This window comes from Hippopotamus amphibius, chromosome 6, assembly GCF_030028045.1.
Source record: "Hippopotamus amphibius kiboko isolate mHipAmp2 chromosome 6, mHipAmp2.hap2, whole genome shotgun sequence".
Lineage (NCBI taxonomy): Eukaryota > Metazoa > Chordata > Mammalia > Artiodactyla > Hippopotamidae > Hippopotamus > Hippopotamus amphibius.
The window spans coordinates 164,923,249-164,945,641 of NC_080191.1; the positions used below are offsets into that span (position 1 = coordinate 164,923,249).

A 22,393-nucleotide genomic window follows, 5' to 3' on the forward strand; every position below is an offset into this window, starting at 1 on the left:
AGCATAGTTTCACTGGTGGCCTGTCTGTCTAAGGCAGTAAGTGAATATTAAAATAGTCCTAATAATAAAATAGCGTTCAGTCAACCATGTAGCCCCCTTACTGAGGAGGGGGGGGAGAATAGCTCACTTTCCCCGGAGGGCCTGAGAAAGATCAGTTTACTGGCGTCAGCATGTGGTGTGACCCTTCTTCCTTCTCTCCATCTTGGCACTGGCGTGTGCCTCTGGTGACCATCATCTCACAGCAGTGCACGGTCTGAGCAGAAAACATTACCAGGGCTCCTTTTCTCCCCCACCCAAAACCTACTCCGTCCTTTCACTGACCTGGCTTCTGATTGGAGGCTGCTTGCTGCAGATAATGACCTCCAGGACCCCTCTGTGGGTTACAGCCTGTTGGCATTGCTCTTACGGCAGCTTCAGACACCTGCAGTGGGGAGTAAGGACAAGGAAAAGACCAGTATTTTCAACATCCCCAGGTACCAGAAGACTGACAGCATCCCCACTACCTGCATGGGCCTGGGGCTGGCAGCTGCCCCTGTGTTCCTTGCAGACAGGCTGCTCACTAAGATGAGGGATCTTTTTCAGTATGTCGCCTGTTTTTTTGCATTTTTCTCTACTGGGTTCTTGGTTGTGGCCACCTGGACAGACTGTTGGATGGTGAATGCAGATGACTCCCTGGAGGTAAGAAGTCAGCAGCTTCTTTTACTGACCCAAGCCTGTCCAGCTTTTCTCTAAGCCCACTGTCCCATGACATTCACTAGGACTAAGTTAGTAATAATAGCCAACATGGTTGGACTTGCTTCTTACATACGACTTACAGAGTCTTTACATCATTAGCTTATTTAATCCTCACAGCTCATCTAGGAGGTAGGTATTGTTGTTATTCCATTTTACAGATGATGTAACTGAATAAGCCCTCTTTTTTCATAAAGGTAAATTCACACAAACATAATTACATAAGCTTTCCAGAAATACACCTCTTTCATTGCTGCACATATCAAAGTGAATAACATTCCAGTAACATCCTTTCTCATAAAAAAGAAAATTGCTAATCTTGAAGACAGCATCAAGAGTAGTATGATTGACTTTCTTAAAGTGATCATCTAAAAGTTGATCAAGTGATCAAACTCAAGTCATATAAAACCTACCCACTTACTGTGCAATGGAAAATTGTCATTTTAAAGAGTTTCCGAGTAGGAGAAAACATTCTGCAAGAAATTGAGTCTTTCCAGTGTGTCCCAAAGTACAGGGGACAGATATGGATTTAAGAAAGCCTCTTTTAAAAATGAGTTGCTCTTGGGAACCTCCTGTTCATGTAAGAGATGAGTGAGTGTTTAATATTTGAAATTTTAGTTTTTCTCACTGGAGAAGCTCTGAAAGAAGTAATTTTGAAATTTAGAATTATTTTCTGTAGCTATAGGGTTCTGAGAGTGGTAAAACTAAGTAAAAATCAATTCTTCAGACTCAGCATGTATTCGTTTGAAAGGTTTCAAAAAGTGTAGGTAAGAAAAGGAAACAATATATCAGGAACTCAAAGAATATATAGCAACTCACTATGTTCCCCTACATACATCCTGAATGGAACAATTTACTCTAACAAATGCTATACCTTTATGAAGTTTAAGAAAGATACCTGAGGGAAATTTTTTCTTCTCCTAATTTCATTTATTAAACTCCCAAGTTGGAGTTTCAAATGGAAAGTAATAATCTTTTATTTTTCTGTGTATTATTTTTGTGTTTTATTTTTTTCTTGCTTTTAAATTTCCTCTGACTCCTACATGGCGTTTCAAAACCAATAGAGTTTTAGGTACTTCTTTAGCACTAGAAAATTATACTTCTGAAAATTGTGATAGAATTGAAATACTATAAAGCATGTCTGCGATATATTAGGCCAGTGGTGCATTGTCTGGCCATGCACATAAGTGGTGAACGAAAAAACAAACTGTCCTTTGAACAGTAATCAGAATAAGTGCAGATAGACATGGTATATTGCCATTAGCCTGCTAGAATATGAACTACCAGTAGTAGGTGATAAATACAAAAATATGCTGGACTTGAACACACTTAAAGTTCTGGTTCTTAAAAATATGCAAAATCTCATCTAAAAGCATTCTTAAAACATTTGCCAAAACAATTTGAAAATCTTTCCCCTTAAGCTGATGGAACTGCTAACTTCATTTGATAAGAAATGAAGGTTTAGAAAGGGTCAGATCTTGCTGAGAGAGATTGGGAGTGCTGGCATTTAAAGTGCCTTCTTGCTTTCATCTCAGTACATCCAACCAATCTGCCATCTGCTCTGTGTGAGATCACGCCTAGTGAAAATGAATGGAATGAACCGTCCGGTTTATTTGCCTCGAGTAAATCCTTGCTAACCTTGGACTACAGCTAGTCATTCTTTAGCTTCTTTTATGTTTCCCATACTGGAGATGTATTGCAATAAATATTCCCCAAGAAGCCTCCCCATTGACAGAAGAACCCTTTAGCAAATGAGGCCCCCTTCTCTCCAACAATCTCTTTATTTGTCAATATTTTTAAAGGGGCAGGGAGTTCTCATAATTACTCCTCCAGTTGGCCAGCATATAAAGTCATAATATTATACATAAATGTCAAGGTGTGATATTCACTGACTCAGTTTTACTGTTTTGTCTCTTTGCTTTCTTCCTCGTGTGTATATCGTTGTCAGTACATATTAACCAGCTCACTTTAAACAAATGTTGGACAAAAGTTGACACAGTAGAAGTGTTTTTTTGAAAGAAAAAAAAAAAGCACACCCATAGAAAATTTAAACAAAAGGTAATATAATGAATTTTTAGCTTTGTTAATCTTTTATGGAGATGTAAGCATCAGAGTTGGAAAATGGACTTTAAAGTTCAACTCAACACAACAAACATGAAATGTATGTCATTTAAAAGGTGCTGTGCTAATCCTACAAGGGGAGGCAAAGATACAGCAAGAGGGGGTCCTGACTTTCATGAGTGTACATTTAGTGAGGAACAAAGATACGCATGAAACTATAATAAAGGGCATAGGCCAATTCATATTTGAGAAAGAAATGAACAAAGTTCCGTTGGAGCAAAGAAGACAGAATGACTATTTCCTGTCAGGGACATTGAATCAGGCCTCAGGGAGGAAAAGACATTTGAACAAAGCCTCAAAAAGATGCAGAGGATTTCAAAAGGTAGATATGGCAGGAGAGATCTTCCAAGAGAGGACAAATAGCAAAAGTGCAGAATAAAGGTGAGTAACAGGGAGCACGAGGCAAAAAGAGCTCAAATATCCTCTTGCCTTACTAGAGAAAACTCAAAATACTACAAAATAGTATTGTGTCTCATTTATGCCTGTCCTGAAGAGGCAAGTTCTTTGCATTAAGAAAAAGAATGGATACATATATATGTATAATTGAATCATGTTGCTGTATACCTGAAACTAACACAACATTATTAATCAACTATACTTCAATATAAAATACAAATTAGAGAAATAAATCAATAAAAACATTAGGAAAAAGAAATAGCACATGGGGTGGCATTATGCACAGCCCCAAGTTGGGGAGCAGGGATCTTGAGCTACCATACTGCTCCTGTCATTCCTGATTCACGTGTGTCTCAGGGCAGACTGATATGTGACGCGTCCTTGGGTTTTGAGATTATCCCAGCCTGTGTTCACATCTTAGCCGTCTTCTACTGAGCAAGTTACAGCTTGTATCGTTGGCTCAGTTTCCTCAATTGAAAAATGAAGTTGAACTCAGTTGTATTAGGGTTCTTTTTAGTCTTACACTCTTAAACATCAGAGCTCCTTGACTACGACTATGTCTAGAGACATGACTATGTCTTTCAGAAAGATGGCGAGCCTCTGGAGGGCTGACAGCATTCTAGAGTCTCCCTAGAAATTTCCACTAGGAAATCTAGTGTGTATAGTCTTCATTTTTTCTGTAACTTCTTATGCTCTTTCTTCCTGTTTCCCACTCTCCTTCCTTCCTTACTTTTTTTAATCCTCTCCTTTCTTCCTTTCTCCCTCCCTCCTTCCTCTTTCTTTTTCTCCCTCATCTCCCTTCCTTCTTCCCTTCTCTCTTTTCCTCCTTTTTTAAAAAGTCTTCTATGCTCTACTTATCTTTTCTTCTTCTTTTTCTCCCCCCACCCTTCTCCTTTATCTCTTTATCCCTCCCTTTTGTACTCCCCCTTTTTTTTTCTTTTCTTTCTACCATCTTTCATTCCACACATGCTCTTTTACACCTGCTGTCTACCTATACTGTGGTGGGAACAGGTTATGAAGGAGAATGAGACTTGGATCTTCCTTAGATTTCTCCCAGCATATTGGGGGAGACAGACACGTAAACTGATAGACACAGTATGATATGATTGCTATGATTACAGAAAACTCCAAGTGGCCAGCTCACTCAATCATGAATAATCAATGAAGGCTACCCAGGAGAAGTATCCAAACTGGACTTGAAGAACAGGTGAGGGGGGCATAAAAGGTAGAGAGTATTGCAAGCACAGGACAGGATATGGGCAGAGATCTAGGTATGAGAGTGTTTACCGCTTTGGACATATGGGAAAGAGTTTCCAGTGTAGGGAGGAGAATATAGGGGCTGGATCATCAAGGGCTTGTGTTCATGTAAAATATGAATCTTATACCATAGACAAGGGTGGTTCACTGTAAGCAAATATAAATGTGTGTTTTAGAAAGAGCAATCATTCTGATTAATGTGGGGAATGATTAGAAAGGGTAAAATGAATTTAGGGAGACCAACTAGGAAGCTTTTCCCATAGAACAGGTCTGAACTAGTGTAGCAGCAAGCATTAAAAAGGGTACAAATGAACTTATTTACAAAACAGAAGAAGAGTCACAGATATAGAAAACAAACTTTTGGTTACCAGGAGATAAGTGGGGGGAGGGATAAATTGGGAGATGGGGATTGCCATATACACACTACTATATGTAAAGTAGATAACTAATAGGAACCTACTGTACGGCACAGGGAACTCTACTCAATACTCTGTGATGGCCAATTGGAAAACAATCTGAAAAGAGTGGATATATGTATATGTATAACTGATTCACTTTGCTGTGCACCTGAAACTAACACAACGTAAATCAACTACTGCAATAAAAGTTTTTAAAAAAGACGTGAAGGTATGGGAAACTAAGGAACTCTAATGGATGGGATTGATAATTGATTGCATGTGGGGAAAGAAGGCTGATGGAGAAGGAGAAGTAAAATTTAAAATCCACTTTACCATTTTCGGGTAATTGAAGGAAGGATGGAGCCACTCACCTGGAGCTTAAATGGAGGAAAATTAGTCTCTAAAGAGAAGTCATTAAAGAGCAATATCCCTGGACCATGCCATACTTTTTTCTTACTTAGGTCGTTGCACAGCACCTTAAAGGGGCCAGGAATGTAATGATTTATAGTGTGTATGTTTACAGGTTGGATTTGATGTTACAGGGACCTGAAATTAAATCCCACCCTGCCAGGCAGTAGCTGTGTGAATTTAGACAGACATTTAAGCTGCTGTAAAACCACATTTCCTCTTCTATAAAGGGAGGATATCAATATGCACATGGTAAGTGTTTTGTGAGGATTAAATGAGCCTGTGTATCTAAAGTGTTTACCACAGTACCAGGCAAATACAAATCAGTCAATAAACATTAGATATATTATCGTCTATTTGCAGTTTATTGTTTTGTTTTTGTTCTGGAGGAGGAGATGACATTTTGTATAATGTAAGTTCTGTTCCTATTTCCTCTATTGATTCTCTTGGACAAATTTTGTTTACTTCTCTGAACTTTTGGTTTTTCCAGTTTTACACTTATGACTGTTCCCTTTCTGTCTAACCAGGGGAATAAAACAGAAAATAGAGACAAAATAGCATGTTATCTATTAAATACATTTAAGAAGTAAATACATTATGAATTAATAACATTAATATGTTAATTATACCATAAAATACATAATCCATTATCCACAGTGAGATAGAAAAGTAGGTTCTTCACAAAGTTACTGGTCTCTCAATTATCAGAAAAAAAAAACGTTTCACAAGTTTCATTTTTCAGTTCAACTTTTGTTAATCACTTACTGAGATTCTGCCATATACCAAGCAGAGTTATGATTAAAATTTTATTACCTCAAATGAAAGGTAATCCACATTTGGATTTATTTTATCTTCATAACCAGGTTCTCCCCTAGGATTTCTATTTGCATTAATGATGCTACAATTCTTTCAGACATAAAGTAAATATTGAAAATATTATAAGCTAGCATGCACTCTGATTATTTATATACTAGTTTCTCTTTCCAACTGATTTCAGACTCCTTCATTAGACTTTGAGTCTACAAATATTCTTTAATTTGCCTCATGATTTTCTACAGCTCCTCACACCCCTTTTCACATAATGGGAAGCCAGGATGCATTTGTTAATATGAACTGAATGGGTCCTATTGTGATACTTGACATACTTACTAAAGGAATGAATAAATGAATGAAATTTAATGTGAAGTGATATTTGGAAATCTCACAATGAACACTAAAGAAGTATCTGTGTAGAAAGACTATCACTTTTTCTTAGGCAAGAGCTTGCATCTTGCTGCAATTTAATTTTTTTCAAGATATGGATTTGGTCTCTGTTTTTAATCAGATAGGAATAAAGAGCCAAACCCCTGAGATGTATAATAAAGTTGGTGAAGAGCGTATTCCCACCTAGAAAATATAGCTTTTCTGCCTGGTGCTTCAAAGAGGAAAAGAAATGAAGGAAACGAGAGAGAAAAGGAAATTAATATTTTGTAACAATTCACTCAACATAAATTGGGATCTCTGTCACTGGGCAGTAATCACTGCAAAGTTATGATACCATAATTTCATAAGAAAAACCTTCTAAAATAATTAAATGTATGACAAATATAAATATTAAAATTGAAGTATTTATGTAGTCCATACATGTAAATTTGGTAATATCACCATGAAGGCCACTAACATTATATTTTACCTACTAAGTTTGCATTCTTCTATTCTTGCCATTTATACCTTTAACCAATGCTTCACAGCTAAGCAAGCAAATAAACTCATGGTACAGAAGTGGAGTAGAAAGGAAAGTTGGCATCTATTAAATTTATTCCAATCTTGCTTTCTCATCCTTCTAAATATCTGCCTTGAGTTCTTTTAGGCCCTGGGATAGTAAGAAAAAGAAAAGAAAACGTAAAAATTAAAAGTTCAGAACTCTAGTATAGAAAAATTCAAATGCCTTTTTTGTTCAAAGTGAAAATGTTTCATGTTTTAGTGGTAAAATGTTATTTACCATAGTATTATTACAACTTTTGCATCCTAACAAATATATTCAGGTAAGTACTGGAAACAAGTAAATTGCCTCTTCAATGTTAAAGTACACTAGGATAAGGATGGTAAATTGGTGTGAAAACTATAAGTTTCTATTTTATGCACATGCAAGGTGGTTTTTAAAAGAATATATCTTCATGACATCCCATATTTGTTTTGACTAATGATTATTCTTCCTATATGTATTATATTGACACACAAATCCCAATGCATATGCATTTACAATGTAATTCATAGTGACAAAGAAAAATCTTGTTTGGTAGTGGTCAACCAAGAAAAAATATTTACTAAGCCTGCTGTGTATAATTACTATAAATACTTACATATATTTCTCAGATGTAACTGGAGGAGAAAAAAATGCCTATTAATTAAAGTATTTTTAAGTTTCTCTGCCTCTCAAAAGATATATACAATATATGGAGCCAAGACAGACACACTCAAAACTGCAATAAATAAGACAAGGCAGGCAAAATTGTGTTGCTGCCTGTAAATGTTTTCAGAGTGCTAAAAAAAGGGAAATTGGCAAAGACTAGGATAGAGAAGGCTTAATGGGAAACTGCTAAAGAGACCCGAATAAGACATCCCAGGATTACGGAATTAATTTATGCCGTTACAACCTGGGAAGAGAGACCATCAATCTAGTTTCTTGAAGCTTTTTCTGTGTGGTGTCCTGTTCATCCTCACCACTGTGGTAAACACCTTCCAGAGCCAGGCTGACACCAAATCAGCATAAACCATCTGGTCTCAGTAATAGTCGTTAGACTCCTGGATTTAGTTCCACTCTATTCAGTCAAGTCGAAAGGACATATTAAACATCAATTGTGTGTACAGTATGTCAGTAACCATTTTCTATGTCAAAGATGAAATGAGAGTTAATGTATATGGACTAAAAAGTTGAGATATTGTCCCTCAGGTGAACATCTATTGAGCATCTGTTATATACTGAGAAGGAGTAAGCTCCTCCAAGCAAGGTGTCATGTCTGTGTTGGTCATTGCTGTATCTCTAGCACTTAGTTAGCTGTTGATTGACACATGACAGACATTCAATGAACACAGTTTGAAAAGCTTGGGAGACAGATGCACATAAATGCACATGAAAAGATAATGCAATATTGTAAATGCTGTAGAAATATGGACAAATTACTGTGGGATCCAAGAAGAGATTAACTCCAGCTGGAGACACTGGGAAAACCTCATGGAAGAAGAAATATCTCTGAGGTCAGATTTAAATGAGAGTTAGAAATTTGAAGAGCCATTCAGATCCTGCTAATTGTTGCTACATGGGACCAGGGAGTCCAGGTGACCAGACTGATCAAGTTTCCAAGGGAAGGCAATAATCTGGACTCTTCTGTAAAATCTCTATGTTTTACTGTTGGCAAGTAATTAATATTAAGAAATTTATGCCGGCCTCATGTTTGTGACTTGCACTTTTATTGCCACACCTTGGATAAACTGACTTCTCACATAGGATATAATCTTCTCCTCACTTCAGGATCAACAGATATTCACTGAAATGATATGAAAATGTCTCGAGTATTACTTTATATATTGTTTATTAATATATGAATTGTATGTTAAGAGGAGAAAGCTTAAATTTGAAATCATCTCTTTTGGACAACCCTGTGAGATAAAATTATTAGTTAACATTTTGCATTTTTGCTCTATAAGAAAGGTTAGCCATAATATTTTGTGTCAATCTGCTTTTTAAGAACCTTGTCGTAAAATTTTAAAGAACATAGATTTGCTTGTTTTAAAGAGTTCTTAATAAGCCATTGTACAACAGGCAGGTAAGTGAAGACTCTGAATTATAGGCCAGGAGGGCTTTCCTAAGTGTGATAAATAACGTACAGTCTTCTAACCTTGTCTTTTGTGCACAAAGGCACCTTTAAGGGTGTCTCCAGTAAGTGCTATATTAACACAGAAGTGTAGTGAATTACAGCCACTATTCTCACATACCTTAACTGAGTGTGAATATCAAGCAATCTAATATTGTACCCCTGAGCATTAATACCTAATGAAATTGGATTCCTTGTTTCCTTTAATGAGCTCATTGCTTTTCTAAATACGGTCGTTGCAGGTAAATGATCAATAGCCTTGAAAATGACACCACTACTGGATTATTTTAGCAAGAAAAAAAATACTCTTTTTAGCTTAAAATAAGTATCCTCACATATATATCTCAGCTCATTTTCTGAATAACCTTAGGAGGTTTATTAGTTTTTTTTAGTGGCTGAGTTAGACAGCAGGAAATTGAGGATCGTCACTCTCTGATCATAGAGTAGTGACTTCAGGTCCACATAACCTAGCTCAGGTTGGAATGAACTGGATTCAGTGTGCTCCTGTTAACTGAGAGATTGAAAGGTAATAGGCTATGGGAAGGCTTGTTTTCTGTTGTGGGATAATAGTTCCGTACAAATCATCTCTACTGTGTGCATTTCCTAGGGCTGCCATAACACATTACTGCAATTTGGTGGCTTAACACAAGACAAATTTATTCTCTTAACAGTTCTGAAGGCCAGAAGCTTGAAATCAAAGTGTTGGCAGGGCTACCCTGTATCTGAAGGTTCTAGAGGAGAGTGCATTCCTTGCCTCTTGCAGCTTCTGGTGACATCGGCATTCCGTGACATGAGGCCACATCACTCCAATGTCTGCCTCTGTGGTCATGTTGCCTCCTCTTCTATCTGTCTCTCCTCTGCGTATCTTTTCTTATAGGGACACTTGTCATTAGATTTAGGGCCCAGCTTGGTAATCCAAGATGATCTCCTTATCTCAAAACCTTTAATTTAACTACAGATGCAAAGTCCCTTTTTCCAAATAAGACTGCATTCACAGGTTCTGGGGATTAGAACATGGGCATGTCTTTTTGGGGGGGCTGCCATTCTATCCATTACATCTACCTTTCTTCATTTTCATATGGTTAGTTAGTAATGCTGAACTTAGTCACTACTCAGGTAATTACGCTGTTGAAGTACTTTACTAATATTATTTATTGAGCAAATCATTGATGTTGTGTGTGTTTGTAACTTTTAAATCTTATAGTCACCCTAGCCTTAGCTCTTTTATAGAGATAAACAGGTTGAGGCTCAGAAAAGGTAAGGTCTTGCCCGAGGATGCAACACAGCTAATAAGAGTGTCAATTTAGTCTGTGTTTTTTCAGTTATAGCTTAAATTTCATGTGTATGTAAATTTAGATGTTCACATCCTTCTTTAGAAATTGACATGTTAGGTTTCACAAGATGGATTTTCTTTATTAAAATTTTGGTTTCTACAGTGCCTCGGGTCAGATAATATTCCAAAATTCTAAAACATCACTGCTAGAGTTAACCTTAGGAAGAGTAAGCCAAAGTGAGGTTTTGTAGAATAGTGGCCATAGGATAAGATTAAAGTTAAGGCTTACTACTTCACCCAAAGCTATCTTCCAATTTCCAATTCTGGGGTACTTTCACCTGAAATAAATTTGGAATTTAAAAAAAAATAGGTTTTAAGTAGACTGCAATGTTTAAGAGTGTACACAGACTGCGGTGTTTGAATCCCACGTCCTCCATTTCACTACACTTTCTGGAGTTAGCACTTAACTTTCCTGTGCCTCATTTTCCTTATTTGTAAAATGGAAAACAATCATAATATCTCACAGTAACTTTTAATTAATAAGTGGGGTAATAATATACTTAAATAGTATAGTAACTGCTTCAAACTATAGACTCAATACAGAATTATTAATTATTAACAATTCTATACATTTTACATACAAAGTGAAAATAGAAGCACAACATTCCAAACTGTGGTGGAGTAGCCAGCAGTAAAGTTTTATTTGGTGCCCAACTTCAAAGCAGAACATGGGGCAGAGAGTTTCATAGCTCAATTATTCTCTGATATAATTTTCTCTTGCAAAGCAAAATGTTCCATGTTCCTTCCTTTCCGCTCCACACCAACTACAACCTCCCATTTCTTTTCCCACTCTGCTCTGTTATTTATTCTTTCTTTTTTAAGGAAAATTTTTAAGTTTTCATTTTCCAAGATCATTGTTGGTTAAATCTTACTAAACTATTCCCAGATCACCAAAGTAATGTGAATCTGTAATCGAATCAGAATAAGCAATCGTATTAGTTCTGTTCCATATGCATGAGCCCTATCAAGAATACTTGCAAACATTTCCTGTTGACATGTTTATAATTCTAGGAGATCTATTTTGACTTGTAGCTCGTAAATTATGAGAAGTCTCAGGACACTGGTACCTTTAAGCTCTAAGTGGATGTTTAGAATCATCTGTACAGCATTTCTAAGTAAACGTGGTTTACAACTGTCAGGTTGTATGAAATTAATGTTCAGGTTGTTTACATTCATATCATAGTTTAAACATTTACAGTCCATCAGTGGAGCAAGGAAGAAGTCGCTTGGCCTTTGTATTTCATTTATTGTTGTCTTTATGTATAACTTTCTTTAACCATTATTTTAAATTTATGAACCTCATATATAATAACCTGCTTCCTCATGGAACTCACTGTTCATGATGAAGAAAAATTAATGTACATTCCTAATAGACTCAAGTTGTCAACAGGTATCACCTATTGTTATGTTGATTTTTTTTTTTTTTTTTTTTTTGGTGAGTAAATGTCAGCATAGGGATTGAAAGAAAGTGTCTCCATGTTAAATTGACTCAATGATGGAACCAGCCATAGGCACTTGCATACGTTTAATTCTGATTTAATCCATTTTAGGCAAGCTTTATTTCCCCCCACTCCCAAATCAGGAAGTGATTTTACTTCCTGGTAAGGAAAGTCTTTAACTGTTAGTGCTTAAGGGAAAATCCTCTAAAATGCATTGTGTTTGTTATAAATGAAATTCTGATCATGCCTGCAACCATTTGTACTTTGCTATCAAACTCACAACAGCCACGTTCTTCCTTTGATCAAAGTGAATTGAAGTGTGTCTGCCTGAGTTGTTTCACATGGTATCTTCTGCAATATCTAGGTGAGCACAAAATGCCGAGGCCTCTGGTGGGAGTGTGTCACAAATGCTTTTGACGGGATTCGCACCTGCGATGACTACGATTCTATACTTGCTGAACACCCCTGTACGTAAGCCTCGGGCATCGTGGGAGGGAGGACCAAAGGAGACTGAACTCAGGTTTCCATTATGTGCTTTTGCTTTCTGCTATTCTATGTTAAGGCTCTGTTCAGTTTTAAATGTTTTGATTGAAAATGTAGTTTATTCTTGCCCATATATATGCGTGAGCATACGGTATTTGTTTTTCTCTTTCTGGCTTACTTCACTCTGTATGACAGACTCTAGGTCTATCCACTTCACTACAGATAACTCCATTTCATTCCTTTTTATGGCTGAGTGATATTCCATTGCGTATATGTGCAGACGTAGAGAACGGACTTGAGGACACAGGGCGGTGGGGGAAGGGGAAGCTGAGATGAAGTGAGAGAGTAGCATTGACATATATATGCTACCAAATGTAAAACAGCTAGCTAGTGCGAAGCTGCTGCATAACACAGGGAGATCAACTTGATGATGGGTGATGACCTAGAGGGAAGGGATAGGGAGGGTGGGAGGGAAGCTCAAGTGGGAGGGGATATGGGGATATATGTATAAATACGGCTGATTCACTTTGTTGTACAGCAGAAACTGGCACAACAATGTAAAGCAATTATACTCCAATAAAGATCTGAAAAAAAAATACTGGGCATCACAGCCAAAAACATATATAGTTTATTTCTGAAATGTGAATTGAAAGATTTTTAGCATAGTTTCTCTTTTTTCATGTACTTATAAATTCATTTAGGGTAAAAATACTATCTTATTCAGCTCTGCCCTCCCACAAAGTATCTGCTATAGTGCCTTACACACAGCAGGCTTATAATAAACACTTTTTAAATTGAAATGCATTCTTCAGGAGCAGTGATTTTATGATTAGGATTGGCAGGTTAGACGGAAAGCATTTCAGAGATGTCTTTTAGCTATGGCTTAGGTCACATAGAAAGTTTACAATATTTCAGTGGATGATTTGCTAAGAAAGAGAGAAGATGGAGATGAGCAGAGACAGAGACAGAAAAACAGATAGGGAGACAGATAGGCAAAGAGAGACACAGACTGTGGGATCAGGGAATGAAAAAAATTAAAATGTGACACATCATTAGCAGAAATAATAAAGCCACGTTCTTCATCTCCCCTAACTTTAGCTTTAAATTATAATTAGGTATTAAAAAGGCCCATGTTTCTATGAATAAAGAGATTTCATAGATTGAAAAACTTATTACTGATTCTCTCAACTCTTCTCCATACTATTTATTTATTTATTTAGTTTGTTAGTTAGTTATTTAATTTAAACATCAAATTGTGCCAAGAAATATTGGTGCAGTTACTAAAGCAAATTGGTTTTAGTTTCTTTCAAATCAAATGATGGGCAGGAGTACAACTTGGCGACTTCTTTTCTCAAGATAAATGAAAAGTAAATCCTTAGAATGTGACTCTTCCCCTGGACAGCTATTTCCGTCCAGAGAAAAGCACTTAAAAGGAGATATGCTCTAAAAATATCTTTTCTCTGCCATTTAGGATTTGAGTGCTTGAAACATTTTTTAACATAATTCATAAAGCTTTTATTTCATTTTTCAGAAAAAGGCCTTTTACTTTTTTCTCTTTTTTCTCTTCTTTCACTAACCTAGTTCTATCTACAGAGAAGCACAACTTGGTCAATAGGAATGGACATTTATGCTCCTGTGGACAGTAGGCTATTCCAGAAACACAGTGCTATGGTTAGAGTGGAGAAGAAAATAGAAAGATGAAATCTCTCAAACTTTTACATATTGTATGTAATGTACATTTATGCAAGAAGAAAATAAAATCATTCATAAGCCTGCTATGTAGAAAAAGCCACTGTTTATATTTTAATATGATCCTTTATCTTTTGCCTAGACTATCTCACATTTTTCTTTTGATATTTTAACCTATTACTTTCAAATAATATCCTAAAATCTCTCAATATTCTTTTGAAAATTCTATCATGTGCTTAAAGACAAGAGAGATGAAAATGTGTTCTAAGAAAATAATATAACTGTACCCTCTAAGTTAGGATGTTACCTATAAGAGAGTAGGATTTTATTTTCAATCTTTGATATCTTAGATACAATTACGATTAGATCACCTTTCTCATTGCCTTGTATCTTAGGGTATTTAGACCCAGATGCATTGTTTAGGGCTCTGTTGTTACTGTTCATTTGATTCCTTCCCTTCCCCTCCAAATCAGAGTATTTAACATTATTCTGGCAGCCAAATCTCAGGCAGCCTCCAAAAGGAAATTCCTGGCAGGCCAGCATTAGCAACCTGTTTGCAGAGCTGCCCTCTTGGAACTGGGCCAGCCATGTGGCCCCTGGATGGCACCAGAGGCATGAGTCCTGGAGTGTCGCAGAGCATCTGAATCACACTTTGCGGGTGGAGAGGAGGGGAGCAAGGGTCAGAGAGGGGAAGGCCAGAGCACCCCATCCAGAGGGCAGTCCTAGCCCTGTTGACCCCAGGTTCCAGAAGTGGAGAGAAAATTCCAAAGGAGACATTCCAAAGTGTGGGATCACTTGGATTCGGATGCTCAATAGGAGGCCCACTTGTATAGATCACTTGAGGATCAAGGAGATCTGTTGAAATATAAAAACTGATATCACCTAATGAGTTACATATTTTTCTTTTTCCTCAATTTTGAAAAAAAAGAAAAGAATCTTAGATTTGGCCTAAATTTGAAATTTGAGCCTACATTTAAATAAAGAATGCCACATTTTGAGATCTTAAATATTCAGCTGTTAATAAGGTAGAAACTGATTTTATACATTGATTTCCTCTCTTAGATGGATTATAAAAATATTTCTTATTTGAAATGAAGAAAATTGGCCACATTTTTACAAAGTGATCTTCAGCTAATTAGGCCCTAAAGTGGTCTCATCATTGGGGAAAAATTATTTCAAGACAAGGAAACCCCAAGTCACTATGAAAATAAAACATAATTACTGTACTGTACCAAAGGAATAAGTTTTATTACTCCTCTCCAGTAAACAGCTAAAATGGCAGTAGTTCTGACTTCAGATAATTATCCCTCCATTTGTGACAACATTATTCTAGTTTTAATTTAGTGTCATTGGGACTCAGTTAAGGAGGTTTTCACAGTTGATAATGCTTCCATTGTAGAAGACTGCTACTATCCCCCTCCCATTTACCTGATCTTCTATTTCTTGGACTTTCTACCATATGTTCTCATTGGCAATAGCTTTAAAATATGCTCCGTTGACAAGGCAAGGTTGAACGGTTAATGCAGAGTGTTGGCCAAGGAGGGTCACAACCTGAAGGAATGAAAGAAAGTATGATCTGGCTTCCAGATATAAATTGTCTTTTACTTAATAACAGAAGCTCCTTCTCCTTCTAAAGATCTGCTGATGGCTTCCACCTGAACTGGCATGAGACCTCTTGAAGTATTTTGTTCTTCCCTTACCAAATTTCATCCAGTTATTTACATTTTTTTCAATGAAACTTCAAACAACTTTATTTATTGAATATTTATTGGGTATCTTCAGAAGAAGAAATACTCTACTTTCAATTCAGCATTCAGCTAATACTTGTGAATGAGACTCATTCCAAAACAGGAAGCAAAAAGGGAAATAGTTATTTAGTCCCCACCATAAGCCAGGCATTTTGCTAGGAGGATAACAAAGCTATAATAAGCAGTGCCTAAACAAATAATAATGTCGGTAGTCTCATAATATTCTTGCATCTTATGAAAAAATTAAGGGTTTTTATTTCCAAGTTCATGCGCGTTTAAAGTCTGATTTTATTCAGTGGGCAAGTGTTAACGTATGTGTTGTCTGTTTTTTGGGGTACCCCTGTGTGTTAACATGTCTCCTTCCTTTGACTGTGCTGAAACCATCTGCTCTGATCTTCTAGTGAAGCTGGTGGTGACTCGAGCCCTGATGATTACTGCAGATATTCTAGCTGGATTTGGATTTATCACCCTGCTCCTTGGTCTTGACTGCGTGAAATTCCTCCCTGATGAGCCATACATCAAAGTCCGCATCTGCTTTGTTGCTGGAACCACATTACTAATAGCAGGTACTGGTCTGGACTAGTGATAGGGACAAAGATACTCGACTGAGGTCTTGGGATAAGGAAGGGTGCTGTTCTGAAGTAGTTAATTTTAGGATCATATGTGACTTGCTTTTCTAGATTGAAGGAATAATAAGCACATTCAACAACCCTGCTTTCCTTAGTTTTGGTGTCAGATAATTAATCTTTGGTTAATATCCCTGATCAGGGGTTATTGAAGTCCTCAAGCTATTTTTAACTATTTAAAAGTCATATACAGCTTTAGATTAAAAAAATTGTGATTATTTCCGAAGTTAAATTCCTAGAATCAGCCCCAAGCCGCCACCTCCTTGCCTGTACACACCTGCATCAATACTTCTTCGCAACGAACTAAATCGTACCAAGTCTTATGTTAGACTTTTCTCATGTGCCAAGGCATATGATCATATCTGTAGCAATAAGCAGATTGTGCTGTTATCTCCACTTAAGAAGCAGGTGAATAAATGGAGTTCGGAAGACATAAGCCAAGCATGACTGATAATAAATCAAGAATCACTTTATATGGTGTTTATTAGCGAAACAGCAAAATTGATATTTTACTGAGGTCTGTCTTAAATTCAATTCAGTCTTCCCTATCACCATGTCTTTTATGAATCATAAACCAAGCTGGGAGGAAGTGCACTATGAAAAAAATCAAAGTGTCGGAAGACTGAAAACCAATGAGTCCACCCTCCAGAGAGAAAATCATCTCCTTTTATGGTGGCAGCAAAAAGTTAGTAAATGCTTGGAGAGATATATATAATATATATAATGTCTGACCTTAGGCAAGTTGCTTAATCTGTCTCTTTTTCTTGGTTTCCAAATTAGCATGAAGCCTCAGCAATAACATCTTCTCTTAACTGTTGTAAAGATCCCAATGTGGGCAGAGTAAGCCCATAGCAGAAAGTTTCACCCATCACATAGTCAAGAATGGGGCCTCCCTGATATTTTCACACAAGGCCCTAAGGATTCTTAGATTGTATTAAAGAGTCACAAGAATTTAGTGTTTTTTTTCCTTTTAAAGATATTCATTCCCATTTCTAGCCTACTGATAATATAAAGCTTTTGTATGTAACAATGTGTTTTATTTGACAAGTTTAAATGTCATTTAATGCTATACAATTTTGTCCTAGAATGTTTTTGAGATATCACTAGATAATCTCCATTTTTTATAAAACAACAAAACTAAATTTTTAAAATATTTTACTATTTATATTTATTTATTTTTGACTGCGTTGGTTCTTCGTTGCTGCATGTGGGCTTTCTCTAGCTGTAGAGAGTGGGGGCTACTAGCAAAACTAAATTTAAAGAAAAATCGGTCAGTGAAGAAAATCCCCACAGGAATCGCTAAAGAGATGACTAAATTAAATTGCCCGAGATGGCCCAAGCCTTGGAATCATCAATTGAAATTAGTCTGCCATACATATAGTGTATATGCTTCTAAGTTTCAAAAAAAGAATTCTCATCCTAAACCTATAGGTCACAGTATTATAAAAAGGTGGGTAATTTATACCCTATAATCTAAAGGTTACTATCTGTTCATGGTATGGTCCTTCTTAAACTTCTTGCATTGAACAACAGGGAAAAGAATTGCAATCAAATTGTGACTTAAATAGAAATCACAGACTTACTAGAAAAAAAATGTGAGAGTTTCTTGGGGGTTACATATTTCAGAAACACCATTTTCATATAGTGTTTTGTCCCACAACTCCCCACCCTTTCTTCTTCCATCCAAGCCCTGACAAGAACTTTATACTTGCAGTTTATACATTCAAGAGGACTCTAGTGGCATCCTTTCAAGACAACCAATTTTCATAAAGACTAATCTGTGAGGATTAAATTTTATTTAAAATGAGCAAAATTTCTTAGTCTATTCTTACACTGTGTGGGAATGGTAGATAAATTTTCAATTTCTACTTCAGTTATTTGTTTTTAACCCCAAATCACAAAAATGAATGACCTTAAAAACATAGTTTCCATCGGTGCTGATTATGTAGCTGACATACCTTCAGTTTTGGGTCTGGGTGGTCGGTCAGGGGAGCCACAGAATACTCTTAAATATAATACAATAGAATACTCTTAAATCTCCTTGGATTTAAATTTGGAAAAGCTAGCATTATTTTTAGCAATTTTCACTTCTTTCAGGTGCCCCAGGAATCATTGGCTCTGTGTGGTATGCTGTTGATGTTTACATGGAACGTTCTTCTCTGATTTTTCACAATATATTTCTTGGCATCCAATATAAATTTGGTTGGTCCTGTTGGCTTGGAATGGCTGGGTCTCTGGGTTGTTTCTTGACTGGTGCTGGCCTCACATGCTGCTTATACCTCCTCAAAGGTAAGAACAAAATAAAATGGCACACTTCTTCACCTCCAGTATCATTCCTCCCAACCCGATGGAAACACATCTCACCAGCCCAAAGTAATGTTGATAACTTGATCCCTATCTAAAACCGTTAGAAATCTCCGTTGTTCAAGGACAACTGATTTGCAATACTAGAACCTTACTATCTAGTTAATGGTATATTTGCTGAAAAGAAAAAAAAAACCCACAGCTACAACTGTGTCCAGTATCCAAATATGTAATGATTATTTTGATGTCATAATCTTATATTTCACTTCACCCCATTGACTAAATTTATATCTAGAGTTGAGCAGAGAAGTAGACAGAGGGCCTAGTCACATATGTACTTGTTGTTAAAGAATGTAATGTGTTACTAGTAGGTTTCTAAAAATGTCACTGAAAAAAAACTAAGGAAAACAAGGGAAATTACTTGGCTGAATTTTAAATCTAAAAGGAACTTTCAGGTTGAGAATCTTAGATTTTCTTCTAGGGTTCTTAGATGATTCCTTCTTAGAATATTTATATTCTTGACCCTTTTGAGGAAGAATTATATAAAATTACATTTTCCCCCAAAGTTTACTCAGCCATAATTATTTTTGTATTGCTACGTTTATCTCTTCCAAACAGATGTTGGACCTGAGAGGAACTATCCTTATTCCATGAGGAAAGCCTATTCAACTACAGCCGTTTCCATGGCCCAGTCATATGTGGGCCCTCGGACACAGACTGCCAAAATGTATGCTGTAGACACTAGGGTGTGAAGTGACACGCATCAGCCTGTGTGTATATATTGTCTAACTAATCAATCAATATGTTCAAGTTAATAAAATAGCGGCCCAATCCAGGAACAGGTATCTAGACGTCATGTTCAACTGAGTTAATGGCTCAGCTTAACCAAAAAGTTTGATTCTCCTATCACTTCTCCTTCTCAATTATTCTTACTTTCTTCCACATTCTTTTATCCTCTCTCACATACACACACACACACACACACTTTCCCTGTATTTTAAGATAAGGTTGCTGGGATATAAAAATGTTTGTTGTGATTTCTACACTGCTGCTAGAGATAGTGACATGGTGATATTAAAATAAATTGACACTTTAAGAATAGAAAGCAACTTTCAAAAGAGGCCAGAGATTCTCATCTTCCAAGGGACTGACAAGCTCTTAGCTCTTTCCCTGGCTTTTGGCTCATTTTTTGTGTTCTCAGCTGATTGGATTTGATAACTTTGAAGAAGACGATTCTTCCAAATTCAAACCAGTATATCAAAACTTACCATTGCTCTGATTCTGTTAAAATCGAAAAAGAAAATAATAGCTTCATGTACCAGCCACTGGTGGTCAAAGATAAAAAGGTCGCCCTCCATGCTCTGAATGTCAAAAGCAAATGCTGGATTGATACCGGAGACAGTGCTGCCCTGCTTCCTCATTAACACTATTAGAGACCTGTGTGTTATTTTATCACTACTCCAAGTTTGCCTATGTATTGTCAAAGATTAAGCTGCAGCAGTTAATAGCTAAACCAAGGAGTTCACTTAGTATTGATTGGGCCTCCAAATGTGTTTTAAGAATGTTACCATATTATTATTCACCGGTTGGGGAGTCCTGTCACCAGTGGATCCTCACACCCAGCAAAAGGGCTGACATATGGTACAATGTAGCAAATATTTGTTGCTTGAAAGCAATGAAGGCTCACAATTCTCTATTGAAAAAATCAATTTTCCTCACAAAATATGTGCTTTTTTGAAAAAAGAGAATTATATACACACTTAAAGAAATCAGTGAATAAGTGCTAATGGGATTTTAGTCATAACCATAATATAACCGTTGTTCAATTTTTTAAATTATAGAGTTCTTTTAAGTTATAAAATTGAATCTCAGGTTTTCTGATTCCTTGAAACTCACATGAATAGCATTAATAGCCATGCAGTAACTTTGCAGACTATTAACCGAACTAAAGCTTAGTTCTTCGGAAAAAAAAATTAGATTTGTAACCAGATGTATGGAATAAAAATATAATAAGCCACAAACTAAAATGTAAAAAACAAAAACAAAAACAAACAAAAAAAAAACCCTTAGTTCTTTGGAAAAAGAAAATTTAGTAGAGTATTTCTGAAGCCTCCAAAAGAAGCATTTCCAATTTAAAAAGCTAAAAATAATGTGAAAATGAGATGCTGGAGGCCGGTACATATGTTGTTGAGAATGATTTCACACGGCATCTCCTGACCGGTATCTCAAGGAGAATTCCTAATCTAATCTTAGAATTAAGAGCAATTGATTCAGTTATTTCATGAATGTTATTAACTGTGTAGTTGACATTTAACAAAATTAACTGTAGATTATGTTTACTAATCATATGGGTAATATTCTAAACATTTTAAAACTTATTTTGTGTTGTTTTTTTTTTCCTCCATCTTGGCTTTTAAATTTTTTATTCCCACATTTATTTTATGATATATTGTCTGTCATGTTTTTTTTTGTTTGTTTGTTTGTTTTTTTTATTATTATTTTATTTTATTTTTTTGGGGGGTACACCAGGTTCAATCAACTGTTTTTATACACATATCCCCATATTCCCTCCCTTCCTTGACGCCCCCCCCTCGATTCCCCCCCACCCTCCCTGCCCCAGTCCTCTAAGGCATCTTCCATCCTCGAGTTGGACTCCCTTTGTTATACAACAACTTCCCACTGACTATTTTACAGTTGGTAGTATATATATGTCTGTACTACTCTCTCGCTTCTTCTCAGTTTCCCCTTCACCCCCCGCCCCCTCCCATACCTCAAGTTCTCCAGTCCATTCCCTGTATCTGCTTCCCTGTTCTTGTCACTGAGTTCATCAGTACCATTTTTAGATTCCGTATATGTGAGTTAGCATACAATATTTGTCTTTCTCTTTCTGACTTACTTCACTCTGTATGACAGATTGTAGTTCTATCCACCTCATTACATATAGCTCCATCTCATCCCTTTTTATAGCTGAGTAATATTCCATTGTATATATATGCCACATCTTCTGTATCCATTCATTTGTTGATGGGCATTTAGGTTGCTTCCATGTCCTGGCTATTGTAAAGAGTGCTGCAATAAACATTATGGTACAAGTTTCTTTTGGGATTATGGTTTTCTTTGGGTATATGCCCAGGAGTGGGATGACTGGATCATATGGTAGTTCTATTTGTAGTTTTTTAAGGAACCTCCAAATTGTTTTCCATAGTGGCTGTACCAACTTACAGTCCCACCAACAGTGCAGGAGAGTTCCCTTTTCTCCACACCCTCTCCAACATTTGTTGTTTCCAGACTTTGTGATGATGGCCATTCTGATTGGTGTGAGGTGATACCTCATTGTGGCTTTGACTTGCATTTCTCTGATGATGAGTGATGTTGAGCATCTTTTCATGTGTTTGTTGGCCATCTGTATGTCTTCTTTGGAGAAATGTCTATTTAGGTCTTCTGCCCATTTGTGGATTGGGTTATTTGCTTTTTTGGTATGAAGCTGCATGAGCTGCTTGTATATTTTGGAGGTTAATCCTTTGTCCGTTGTTTCATAGGCAATTATTTTTTCCCATTCTGAGGGTTGCCTTTTAGTCTTGTTTATGGTTTCTTTTGCTGTGCAA

General features: G+C 36.5%; 1 protein-coding gene across 1 annotated transcript; it reads left to right on the forward strand.

Annotated features, from left to right (window-relative positions):
• The first annotated feature begins 355 nt into the window (after positions 1-355).
• Positions 356-21,032, forward strand: CLDN16 (claudin 16). Its single transcript, XM_057739701.1, is given in 7 exon segments — positions 356-463; positions 465-542; positions 544-678; positions 12,303-12,405; positions 16,260-16,424; positions 18,582-18,773; positions 19,407-21,032. Coding segments are annotated over 7 exon segments (915 nt in total). The 3' UTR covers positions 19,541-21,032.
• The last annotated feature ends 1,361 nt before the right edge of the window (positions 21,033-22,393 follow it).